This window comes from Carcharhinus amblyrhynchos, unplaced genomic scaffold (genome assembly GCF_965287045.1).
Source record: "Carcharhinus amblyrhynchos unplaced genomic scaffold, sCarAmb.v2.hapA scaffold_608, whole genome shotgun sequence".
NCBI classification, from domain to species: Eukaryota; Metazoa; Chordata; class Chondrichthyes; order Carcharhiniformes; family Carcharhinidae; genus Carcharhinus; species Carcharhinus amblyrhynchos.
In genome coordinates, this window is record NW_027650348.1 from 1 (window position 1) to 12,500 (window position 12,500).

The following is a 12,500-nucleotide window of genomic DNA, read 5'->3' on the forward strand; positions in this document are numbered from 1 at the left end:
CGACACAAACATCGGGTTTCGACAAAGATGCAGGAACCATTATTTTGTAAGCTTGAGTTGCTGTGCTATTTATGCCGTGTCAGTGTACTAACTCCTCATACAGCTGATGAAGGAGCAGCAGCTCCGAAACTTCGGGCTTCCAAATAAACCTGTTGGATTTTAACCTGGTGTTGTGAGACTTCTACTGAGAGACAGAGAGAGAGAGAGACAGAGACAGAGAGAGACAGAGAGAGAAAGACAGAGACAGACAGACAGAGAGACAAGAGAGAGAGACAGAGAAAGAGACAGAGAGAGAGAAAGACAGAGAGAGAAAAAGAGGGAGACAGAGAGAGAGAGAAAAAGAGAGACAGAGGGAGAAAGACAGACAGAGGTAGACAGAGAGAAAGAAAAAAGAGAAACAGAGAGAGAAAGACAGAGAGACAGCAAGACAGAGACAGAGAGACAAGAGAGAGAGACAGAGAAAGAGACAGAGAGAGAGAGAAAGAGAGAGAGAGGGAAAGAGAGAGAGAGAGAAAGACAGAGAGGGAGAGACAGAGAGAGAGAGACAGAGGGAGAAACAGAGGAGAAAGACAGAGAGAGAGACAGACAGAGAGAGGCAGAGAGAGAGAGAGAACAGAGAGAGGCAGGTAGATAGAGAGAGACAGAGACAGAGAGACAGAAAAATTGAGTGGTTCAGTTCTCTAATCAGTTCCGTGTCTGACAGCAAACTGCCCCAGTGGGTCAGAGCCTTCGTCCCAAACATCTTCTACATCCGAGAAAAAGCCTGGAATTATTATCCCTACACTCTGACAGGTAGGAGAAACGGGGAGAGGGTGGGGGATCGGAGGAGACAGGGAGAGGGTGGGGGATCGAGGAGACGGGGAGAGGGTGGGAGATTGAGAGAGACGGGGAGAGGGTGGGGGATTGAGGGAGATGGGGAGAGGGTGGGGATTGAGGGAGAGGGGAAGAGGGTGGGGGATCGAGGGAGACGGGGAGAGGGTGGGGGATCGAGGGAGACGGGGAGAGGGTGGGGGATCGAGGGAGACGGGGAGAGGGTGGGGGATGGAGGGAGACGGGGAGAGGGTGGGGGATTGAGGGAGACGGGGAGAGGGTGGGGGACCGAGGGAGACGGGGAGAGGGTGGGGGATCGAGGGAGACGGGGAGAGGGTGGGGGATCGAGGGAGACGGGGAGAGGGTGGGGGATGGAGGGAGACGGGGAGAGGGTGGGGGATGGAGGGAGACGGGGAGAGGGTGGGGGATCGAGGGAGACGGGGAGAGGGTGGGGGATGGAGGGAGACGGGGAGAGGGTGGGGGATCGAGGGAGACGGGGAGAGGGTGGGGGATCGAGGGAGACGGGGAGAGGGTGGGGGATTGAGGGAGACGGGGAGAGGGTGGGGGATGGAGGGAGACGGGGAGAGGGTGGGGGATGGAGGGAGACGGGGAGAGGGTGGGGGATCGAGGGAGACGGGGAGAGGGTGGGGGATCGAGGGAGACGGGGAGAGGGTGGGGGATTGAGGGAGACGGGGAGAGGGTGGGGGATCGAGGGAGACGGGGAGAGGGTGGGGGATCGAGGGAGACGGGGAGAGGGTGGGGGATCGAGGGAGACGGGGAGAGGGTGGGGGATTGAGGGAGACGGGGAGAGGGTGGGGGAGTGAGGGAGACGGGGAGAGGGTGGGGGATCGAGAGAGACGGGGAGAGGGTGGGGGATCGAGGGAGACGGGGAGAGGGTGGGGGAGTGAGGTAGACGGGGAATTGATTGCTTTGTTGACTGTCTCTCTCTGTCTCTCCCTGTGTGTCTCTCTCTCCCTTGGTGGGGATTTGCTGAAACTACAGAATACACAGTGAGTATTGAATACATCTCTTATCAAACTGATCGCTATCACATTAATGTCAGAATACCTTGTGTCGGTTCCCCAATTAAAACTGCCTCTCATTAACATACCCACAGTGCTCCTTTCTACCCAAATTCTCCATCAAAATTGAAACACAGTTTGAGGATAACAACGGATCCAATCATAATGTAAGTTGTAGAGGATACGGTTAATCCCCCCTCCCTCCCTCCGATAGGGGAACAGGCTGCCCGGTGTCTGAGTGTAAATGGGGGAGAGGTGGGTGAGAGGGTTAATCCCCCCTCCCTCCCTCCGATAGGGGAACAGGCTACCCGGTGTCTGAGTGTAAATGGGGGAGAGGTGGGTGAGGGGGTTAATCCCCCCTCCCTCCCTCCGATAGGGGAACAGGCTACCCGGTGTCTGAGTGTAAATGGGGGAGAGGTGGGTGAGGGGGTTAATCCCCCCTCCCTCCCTCCGATAGGGGAACAGGCTGCCCGGTGTCTGAGTGTAAATGGGGGAGAGGTGGGTGAGAGGGTTAATCCCCCCTCCCTCCCTCCGATAGGGGAACAGGCTGCCCGGTGTCTGAGTGTAAATGGGGGAGAGGTGGGTGAGAGGGTTAATCCCCCCTCTCATCTCTGCATGCTGCATTTACAACTGCAGCAGGCAGGGCATTCCAATCCCTCACCACCCTCTGGGTAAAGAACCTACCCCTGACATCCGTCCTATATCTACCACCCCTTAATTTAAAGCTATGCCCCCTCGTGCTAGATTTCTCCATCAGAGGAAAAAGGCTATTACTATCCACCCTATCTAAACCTCTAATCATCTTATATGTTTCAATAAGATCCCCTCTTAGCCGCCTTCTTTCTAGCGAAAACAACCCCAAATCCCTCAGTCTCTCCTCATAGGACCTCCCCTCCATACCAGGCAACATCCTGGTAAACCTCCTCTGCACCCTCTCCAAAGCCTCCACATCCTTCCTGTAATGTGGGGACCAGAACTGTACACAGTACTCCAAGTGCGGCCGCACCAGAGTTGTGCACAGTTGCAACATGACGCTGTGACTCCCAAATTCAATCCCCCTACCAATAAACGCCAAGACACCGTATGCCTTCTTAACAACCTTATCTACCTGACTCCCAACTTTCAGGGATCTATGTACACATACACCCAGATCCCTCTGTTCATCCACACTATTCAAAGTCCTCCCGTTAGCCCTATACTCAACACATCTGTTATTCCTACCAAAGTGAATCACCTCACACTTCTCCGCATTAAACTCCATCCGCCACCTCTCGGCCCAGCTCTGCAACCTGTCTAAGTCTTCCTGCAAACTATGACACCCTTCCTCACAATCTACCACACCTCCAACTTTGGTGTCATCAGCAAATTTACTAATCCACCCAGCTATACCCTCATCCAGATCATTAATAAAAATTACAAACAGCAGTGGCCCCAAAACAGATCCCTGAGGCACACCACTCGTAACCGAACTCCATGACGAATATTTACCATCAACCACCACCCTCTGTCTCCTATCTGCTAGCCAATTCCTGATCCAATTTCCTAGATTACCCCCAATCCCATACATCTGCATTTTCTGCAGAAGCCTACCATGGTGAACCTTATCAAACGCCTTACTAAAATCCATATATACCACGTCCACTGCCTTACCCCCATCCACCTCTTTGGTCACTTTCTCAAAAAACTCAATAAGGTTAGTAAGGCACGACCTACCCGCTACAAAACCATGCTGACTATCTCCAATCAATTCATTTCTCTCCAAATAACTATAAATCCTATCCCTAACAATTTTTTCTAAAACCTTGCCCACAACAGAAGTAAGACTCACCGGTCTATAATTCCCGGGGAAGTCTCTGTTCCCCTTCTTAAACAATGGGACAACATTCGCTATCCTCCAATCTTCCGGTACTATACCTGAGACCAACGACGACCTGAAGATCAGAGCCAGAGGCTCTGCAATCACCTCTCTTGCCTCCCAGAGAATCCTAGGGTAAATCCCATCCGGACCAGGGGACTTAGTTGGGTGAGAAGGACGAGTTGCGGTGGGGGGAGGTGGGTGAGAGGGACGGGGGGTGGGTGAGGGGACAGGGGATCGGAGGGAGCTGGGTGGGTGAGAGGGACAGGGAGAGTTGGGTGGGAGGGATGGGTTGCGGGGTGGGGAGGTGGGTGAGAGGGACGGGTTGTGGGGGGGAGGTGGGTGAGAGGGACGGGGGGTGGGCAAGGGGGACAGGGGATCGGGGGGAGGTGGGTGGGTGAGAGGGACGGGGGGAGTTGGGTGGGAGGGACGGTTTGCTGGGGTGGGGGGAGGTGGGTGAGAGGGAGATGCTGACTCTCTTGTCTCTATTTTTGGGTCAGGTATTTAACGGTGTGGCGACTCCAGCAGAAGATGTGTGTTACATCGACATCCTCACTGACCCGTACCCTGAACGATGCTACAAAGCAGCTGAAGTGAGTGTACGTCACTCCCTCCCCACACATGCACAGACCGGGGTCCCTGCCAAAGGCACTTTGATCCATTCGCTCCCTGCTAGCCCTCTCCACAGCAACCCTATCATTCTCACAACTCTCTCTCCTCAAGCCCTTCCTAACCCCAACCCTAAGCTTAATTCCAAATCTAACCCTAACCCATGACCCTTAACCCTTCCACTTTAACCTCTAACCTTTAACCCTAAGCCATAACTCCGAACCCAATGGCTAATCAGAGCGCTTGTTTGCAATCGAGCAGGGGAATACACAGTTAACCTTCTTCCTCTGTACGTAGGACCCCAGAACCTTCTGCTCAGTGAGGACAGGTCGAGGCCCGCTTACAGAGAGCTGGAGGGACACCAGCAAACCCATCATGTGTTCCTACAAACTGGTGTCGGTGAGATTTGAGATGTACGGCTTACAGAGCAGAGTGGAGCAGTTAGTACACAAGGTGAGGTACAATCAGCCCAAAAGACTCAACAGACTGGGAAGCCCTTTCCACAGCAGGTTGCTGTGGAGAGGGCTAGCAGGCTGAGGCGGAGATCGCATCAAGATCTTTAAGATAAGAAAAGGCACTTTGATTGGATCGATAGAGAGGAGGTGTTTCCACTTGGAGGCGAGACCAGAACGAGGAGCAGACATTGAAATGAGACATCAATGGATTCAGGGAGCAGAATAGAGGGAAACATCTTCACCCAGCGGAGAATGTGGGACTCACTCCCACGGGGAGTGGGGAGAATGTGGGACTCGCTCCCACGGGGAGTGGGGAGAATGTGGGACTCGCTCCCACGGGGAGTGGGGAGAATGTGGGACTCGCTCCCACGGGGAGTGGGGAGAATGTGGGACTCGCTCCCACGGGGAGTGGGGAGAATGTGGGACTCGCTCCCATGGGGAGTGGGGAGAATGTGGGACTCGCTCCCACGGGGAGTGGGGAGAATGTGGGACTCGCTCCCACGGGGGAGTGGGGAGAATGTGGGACTCGCTCCCACGGGGAGTGGGGAGAATGTGGGACTCGCTCCCATGGAAACAGAATCGATTTAAAGAGCAGAGGTACATTTCAAATGTAGAGGGAGCTTTACTCTGTATCTAACCCCGTGCTGTATCTGTCCTGGGAGTGTTTGATGGGGGGACAGTGTAGAGGGAGCTTTACTCTGTATCTAACCCCGTGCTGTACCTGTCCTGGGAGTGTTTGATGGGGACAGTGTAGAGGGAGCTTTACTCTGTATCTAACCCCATGCTGTACCTGTCCTGGGAGTGTTTGATGGGGACAGTGTAGAGGGAGCTTTACTCTGTATCTAACCCCGTGCTGTACCTGTCCTGGGAGTGTTTGATGGGGGGGACAGTGTAGAGGGAGCTTTACTCTGTATCTAACCCCGTGCTGTACCTGTCCTGGGAGTGTTTGATGGGGACAGTGTAGAGGGAGCTTTACTCTGTATCTAACCAAATGCTATTCTATTTTTCTTAGAATATCCAAGATATTCTCCTTGTGGGTCATCGGGAAGCATTTGCGTGGATTGATGAGTGGATTGGTAAGGATGGTGTGTGTGGGGCTCGGAGGGGGAGCTTGCAGGTGGTGGTGTTCCCCATGTGTCTGCTGCCCTTGTCCTTCTAGGTGGTAGAGGTGACGGGTTTGGAAGGTGCTGTGGAAGGAGCCTTGGTGAGTCGCTGCAGTGCATCTTGTAGATGGTACACACGGCTGCCTCTGTGTGTCGGTGGTGGAGGGAGTGAATGTTGAGGGTGGGGGTTAGTGTGTCGATCGAGTGGGGGCTGCTTTGTCCTGGATGGTGTCGAGCTTCTCGAGTGTTGTTGGGAGCTGCACTCATCCAGGCAAGTGGAGAGTATTCCATCACACTCCTGACTTGTGTCCTTGTAGATGTGGACAGGCTCTGGGGGCAGTCATAGAATCAGAGAATCTCTGCAATGCAGAAGGGGGTCATTCGGCCCATCGGGCCTGTGCTGGCAGCAATCCCACCCAGACCCTATCCCTGTAACCCCTGCTAATCCCCTGACACTAAGAGTGTTGCTGGGTCACTGTCTGTGTGGAGTCTGCACATTCTCCGCGTGTCTGCGTGGGTTTCCTCCGGGTGCTCCAGTGTCCTCCCACAGTTCAAAGATGTGCGGGTTAAGTGGATTGGCCGTGCTAAAATTGCCCCAGGGTGCCCTGGGATGCGTAGTTTAGAGGGATTAGCGGGGTGAATATGGAGCTGTTGCAGGCACGATGGGCTGAATGGCCTCCTTTGCTCTGTAGGGATTCTATGATGTGTATTCCAGCTTCTGCAGAATCTTTCAGGTCGCCCCCACTGCCTCACCAGCTGTGTTAAGGTGGCACCAATTTTCAGATGACCCAGAATGTGTGCTGGCTTTCAGTCTGCCTCAAGCGTCTGCATCTTCCATTCCAAGTCCTTTCCTCTCTCGTTGAAAGCAGCAGAAAGGATCCTTTCCCTTTAAACTCCACAGTCCTCCCAGAACAATCCAAGTTTTGCATTCCTGTGTTTTCAGAATTTTCTCTTCATTAGTTCCTGGGCTTGGTTTCTCCCCCCGCTGTTCTGGGGGTCAAGACTCCCAAAGAACAGAGAAAATTCCAGCACAGGAACAGGCCCTTCGGCCCCTCTAACCCTGCACCGACCATGCTGCCCGACTGAACTAAAACCCCCTACCCTTCCGAGGACCATATCCCTCTATTCCCATCCTATTCATGGATTTGTCCAGATGCCCCTTAAAACTCACTATCGTATCCGCTTCCACTCCCTCCCCCGGCAGCGAGTTCCAGGCACCCACCACCCTCTGTGTAAAAAATCTGCCTCGTACATCTCCTTTAAACCTTGTCCCTCACACCTTAAACCTGTGCCCCCGAGTAATTGACTCTTCCGCCCTGGGAAAAAGCTTCTCTCTATCTCCCCTGACAGAGATGTTAGGGGTAAGTTTTTCATTCAGAGGGTGGTGAGTGAGTGGAATCGGCTGCCGTCGCTGGGGTCTTTTAAAAGACTTCTGGATGAGTACATGGGATTTAATGGGATTGGGAGTTACAGCTAGTTCTATGGCCTGGTAGGTATGGATATGATCGGCGCAACTTGTGGGCCGAAGGGCCTGTTAGTGCTGTAGTGTTCTATGTTCTATCCACTCTGTCCGTGCCTCTCATAACGTTGTAGACTTCTATCAGGACTCCCCTCAACCTCCGTCACTCCAGTGAGAACAAACCGAGTTTCTCCAATCTCTCCTCATAGCTAATGCCCTCCACACCAGGCAACATCCTGGTAAATCTTTTCTGTCCCCTCTCCAAAGCCTCCACATCCTTCTGGTAGTGTGGTGACCAGAATTGAACACTATATTCCAAGTGTGGCCTAACTAAGGTTCTATAAAGCTGCAACATGACTTGACAATTTTTAGACTCAGTGCCCCGGCCGATGAAGGCAAGCATGCCGTATGCCTTCTTGACTACCTTCTCCACCTGCATTGCCACTTTCAGTGACCTGTGTATCTGTACACCCAGATCCCTCTGCCTATCAATACTCTTAAGGGTTCTGCCATTTCTTTTGGTGAGCTAGTCCAAAGAGAGACGCAAGTAATTCTCCTTTTCAGTGTAGGTTGTTCAGTGACAGTTTAGCTTTTTCTGCAAACTCTATTAATGCTTTCAGAACATGAGTACCTCGTTGCAATGCAGGCAAAGTTTAAAGTGAAACTAATGAGGCAGAATGGCAGGACCCATTGTTCAACACCAAGCTAAACTGAACTTCTCACACTGTCTGAGCTCAGCTGCATAAAAAACAGAAAGGGAAACATGTACATTGCTTTGAATCTACTCTGCCAGTATCAATTACATTTCCTCGTTCCAAACAATTACACAGAGCAACCCACATCAGACAGGGATCAGTAACTTCAGACTCAGATAAGACAGTCATAAGAAGCAAGAGATAACGTTTGCATAGGGATCTGGATAGGCTGAGTGAGTGGGCAAAGACCTAAGAGATGGAGTATAATGTTAGCAAGTGTGAGGTTATCCACTTTGGCAGGGATAATAGTAGGAGGGATTACTATTTAAAGGGCGAAAAGCTGCAGTATGCGACAGTGCAGAGGGACCTGGGGGTCCTTGTGCATGAGTCGCAAAAACCCAGTCTGCAGGTGCAGCAGGTGATCAAGAAGGCGAATGGGATGCTGGCCTTCATAGCGAAGGGGATAGAATATAAAAGCAGGGAGGTCTTGCTGCAACTGTACAGGGCATTGGTGAGGCCGCAGCTGGAGTACTGTGTGCAGTTTTGGTCACCGCACTTACGCAAGGATATTTTGGCCTTGGAAGGAGTGCAGAGAAGGTTCACTAGGCTGATACCGGAGATGAGGGGACTATGAAGAGAGGCTAAATAGACTGGGTTTGTACTCGTTGGAGTTTAGAAGGCTGAGGGGGGATCTTATAGAGATGTATAAGATAATGAAGGGGATGGATAGGGTAGAGGTAGAGAGATTCTTCCCGCTCAGAAAGGACAGCAGGGCACAGCAACAGGGGCAGGGGCAGTTTAGATCAGAGTTGAGGAGGAACTTCTTCACTCAAAGGGTGGTAAATCTCTGGAATTCTCTGCCCATTGAAGTGGTGGAGGCTGCCTCGCTAAATACGTTTTAAGTCACGGGTAGATAGGTTTTTGACAGATAGGGAATTAAGGGTTATGGGGAGAAAGCGGGAAAGTGGAACTGATCCACTTCAGATCAGCCATGATCTTATTGAATAGCGGGGCAGGCTCGAAGGGCTAGATGGCCTACTCCTGCTCCTATTTCTTATGTTCTTAGGTTGAGAACAGTTGACAGTCAGGAGCTGGTTCAGCCTGTTTCTCCCAATGTCACTTTCACATTCTGACAAGCCAGAGAAATTTCCAGAAACACTGAGTGCATTTGGCTTAAACACAACATGGCCCCATCACAACACAGCAGGGGGAAGATCCAGCTTCGAGGCCTGCCGCGCGCCCTCCCCCCCTCCCCGGTGCCAGTACTGAGGGAGTGCTGCACTGTCAGGGGTAGATGTATACACTCTAGGGTTCCATCACTTTTTTTACATTTATTCACAGGGGTGTCACTGGCCAGACCCAGTGTTTATTGCCCATCCCTAATTGCCCCTCAAGGGACTGGTAGGTCTGACACCATCTTGAACCCACTGCATTCCTGTGTGGTGTAGGTACACCCACAGTGCTGTTAGGGAGGGAGTTCCAGGATTTTGACCCAGTGACAGTGAAGGAACGGCCGATATATTTCCAAGTCAGGATGGTGTGTGTGGGGCTCGGAGGGGGAGCTTGCAGGTGGTGGTGTTCCCCATGTATCTGCTGCCCTTGTCCTTCTAGGTGGTAGAGGTGGCGGGTTTGGAAGGTGCTGTGGAAGGAGCCTTGGTGAGTCACTGCAGTGCATCTTGTAGATGGTACACACGGCTGCCTCTGTGTGTCGGTGGTGGAGGGAGTGAATGTTGAGGGTGGGGGTTAGTGTGTCGATCGAGCGGGGGCTGCTTTGTCCTGGATGGTGTCGAGCTTCTCGAGTGTTGTTGGGAGCTGCACTCATCCAGGCAAGTGGAGAGTATTCCATCACACTCCTGACTTGTGTCCTTGTAGATGTGGACAGGCTTTGCGGGGAGTCAGGAGGTGAGTTACTCTCCACAGGATTCCCAGCCTCTGACCTGCTCAGGGAGCCACAGTATTTCTCTGGCTGGGTCTGGTTCAGTTTCTGGTCAATGGTAACACCCAGGATGTTCAGACAGTTAATAGCAATGTTCACTGGCTCCAATCCAGACACATCTTCATTGTAAAATTCAACTGCTACAGTTCATATCCCTCCAGAGACCCTCACACTCTCCCTCCCAATTTCTGTAATGTTGTACAACCGGAGATCTCTGCACTACTCCATCTTCCTGCTTCTCCCTCTCATAGTCTCTCTCTCTGTCTGTGTCTGTCTCTCTCCCTGTGTGTCTCTCCGACTCTTTTTTTCTCTGTGTCTCTCTCCCACTCTGTCACTCTCCCTGTCTCTATTTCTGTGTCTTTTTCTCTGCCTCTCTCTCTCTCTGACAGTCTCTCTCTGTCCCTCTGTTTTTCTCTCTCTGTCTCTGCCTCTCATAGTCTCTCTCTTGCTCTGTCCCTCCCACTCTGTCTTCTCTCTGTCTCTCTGTGCTCTCTCTCTCTGTCACTCTCTTTCTCTGTCTCTTTGTCACCCTTTCTCTCTCTCACTCTGTCTTTCTCTCTCTCTTTGTCGCCCTGTCTCTCTCTCTGTCTGTCTGTCTCTCTCCCTCTGTCTCTCTCTCTCTCTCTGTCACTCTCCCTGTCTCTCTCTCTCTCTATTTCTGTCTTTTTCTCTGCCTCTCTCTCTCTGTTCCTCTGTTTTTCTCTCTCTGTCTCTGCCTCTCATAGTCTCTCTCTTGTTCTGTCTCTCTCACTCTGTCTTCTCTGTGTCTCTTTCCCTCTGTCTCTGTGCTCTCTCTCTCTGTCACTCTCTGTCTCTGTCACTCTCTGTCTCTCTCTTTCTCTCTCTCTTTGTCACCCTGTCTCTCTCTCACTCTGTCTCTCACTCTCTGTCGCCCTGTCTCTCTCTCTCTCTGTCTCTCTCTCTCTGTCTCTCTCTATAAGATGCTGTATAAAACCTCCCTCTTTCCCTGTGCAGTTGTTGCAGTCCCTGATATCTCCTCAGGTGAATGGTATCAGGTTGGTTTCAGCAATCACTCTGATGTGGAGCCTTGGGGAAGTCAGTCCGGGAGAAGGTGCTATATAAATGCAGTTACTGTCATTACTGTGCATGTCCTTCTACAGATATGTCAATGGAAGATGTGCGCCAGTATGAGAGAGAGTTACAAAAACAAACCAACCAGAAAATGTCGACTGCAGGGCTGTCAGGTAAGGGACTCTGTATCTAACCCCATGCTGTACCTGTCCTGGGAGTGTTTGATGGGGGGACAGTGTAGAGGGAGCTTTACTCTGTATCTAACCCCGTGCTGTCCCTGTCTTGGGAGTGTTTGATGGGGGGACAGTGTAGAGGGAGCTTTACTCTGTATCTAACCCCGTGCTGTACCTGTCCTGGGAGTGTTTGATGGGGACAGTGTAGAGGGAGCTTTACTCTGTATCTAACCCCGTGCTGTACCTGTCCTGGGAGTGTTTGATGGGGGGACAGTGTAGAGGGAGCTTTACTCTGTATCTAACCCCGTGCTGTACCTGTCCTGGGAGTGTTTGATGGGGACAGTGTAGAGGGAGCTTTACTCTGTATCTAACCCCGTGCTGTACCTGTCCTGGGAGTGTTTGATGGGGGGACAGTGTAGAGGGAGCTTTACTCTGTATCTAACCCCGTGCTGTACCTGTCCTGGGAGTGTTTGATGGGGGGACAGTGTAGAGGGTATTTTAATAAAATCCACTATTCATGGTGTGAGACTGCCACCTACTGGCCCTGTTTAGATGACAGCTCGGTGCTGGTTGAGTTTGCGCTGCTGATTTTGAATGCAAATGCCACAGACTGGTGATCAGCTCTCCGACTGAACTCCCCATCCAGCGGCTGATCGTGCCTCTCCCTGCCTGGTCACCACAACAGCATTGTACTTCGGAGGGAATGCTGTGTTTAATCGTGGCTCAGGGTAAGAGCTGTGGCCTCGACAGTTTACAATCTTAATGAAGGACTTGGATGAAGGGGCTGAGTTTATTGTAGCTAAACTTGCCTTTAATACAAAGATCGGTACGAAGGTAAGCTGTGTGGAGGATACAAAGATTCTGCCAAGGGATATGGGGTAGGTTGTGAGTGGACAACAATGTGACAGATGAAATATAATGTGGGAAGGTGAGGGTGTCCACCCTGGCAGGAAGAGCTGGAGAGGAGAATTTTATTTCAAGAGAGAGATTGCAGAGCTCTGCAATACAGAGGGATCTGGGTGTCCCAGTACATCAATCACAAAAAGCCTGCAGGCAGCTATAGCAAGTGATTTGGAGTACAAACAACCTTTATTGTAAAGGGGGGATGGAGTATAAAAGTCGGGAAGTGTCGCTACAACTGTCAGGGGCGTTAGTGTTTCCGCAGCTGGAGTACTGCGCAGAGTTTTGGTCGTCTTACTGAGAGAGAGATAGACTGGCATTGGAGACAGTTCAGAGAAGGGTCACTGGGCTGATTCCTGGGGTGAAGGGGGTTTGTCTTACGGGGAAAGGTTTGAGCAGATTGGGGCCTGGAACCGATTGCGAGTTTAGAATGAGAGGGGATTTTATTGAA

At 51.8% G+C, this 12,500-nt stretch overlaps 1 protein-coding gene across 1 annotated transcript in view; it reads left to right on the forward strand.

The window, feature by feature from the left end:
- Positions 1–1,927: 1,927 nt before the first annotated feature.
- The window catches only part of LOC145339686 (cytoplasmic phosphatidylinositol transfer protein 1-like), a gene marked incomplete at its 5' end in the record, with an annotated part of 11,679 nt that continues 1,106 nt past the window's right edge, over positions 1,928–12,500 (forward strand). Inside the window, 5 exons of the mRNA XM_080184200.1 lie at positions 1,928–1,999; positions 4,188–4,280; positions 4,594–4,749; positions 5,764–5,827; positions 11,066–11,149. Coding sequence (XP_080040326.1) covers positions 1,928–1,999; positions 4,188–4,280; positions 4,594–4,749; positions 5,764–5,827; positions 11,066–11,149 — 469 coding nt within the window. The remainder of the gene's footprint in view (positions 2,000–4,187; positions 4,281–4,593; positions 4,750–5,763; positions 5,828–11,065; positions 11,150–12,500) is intronic.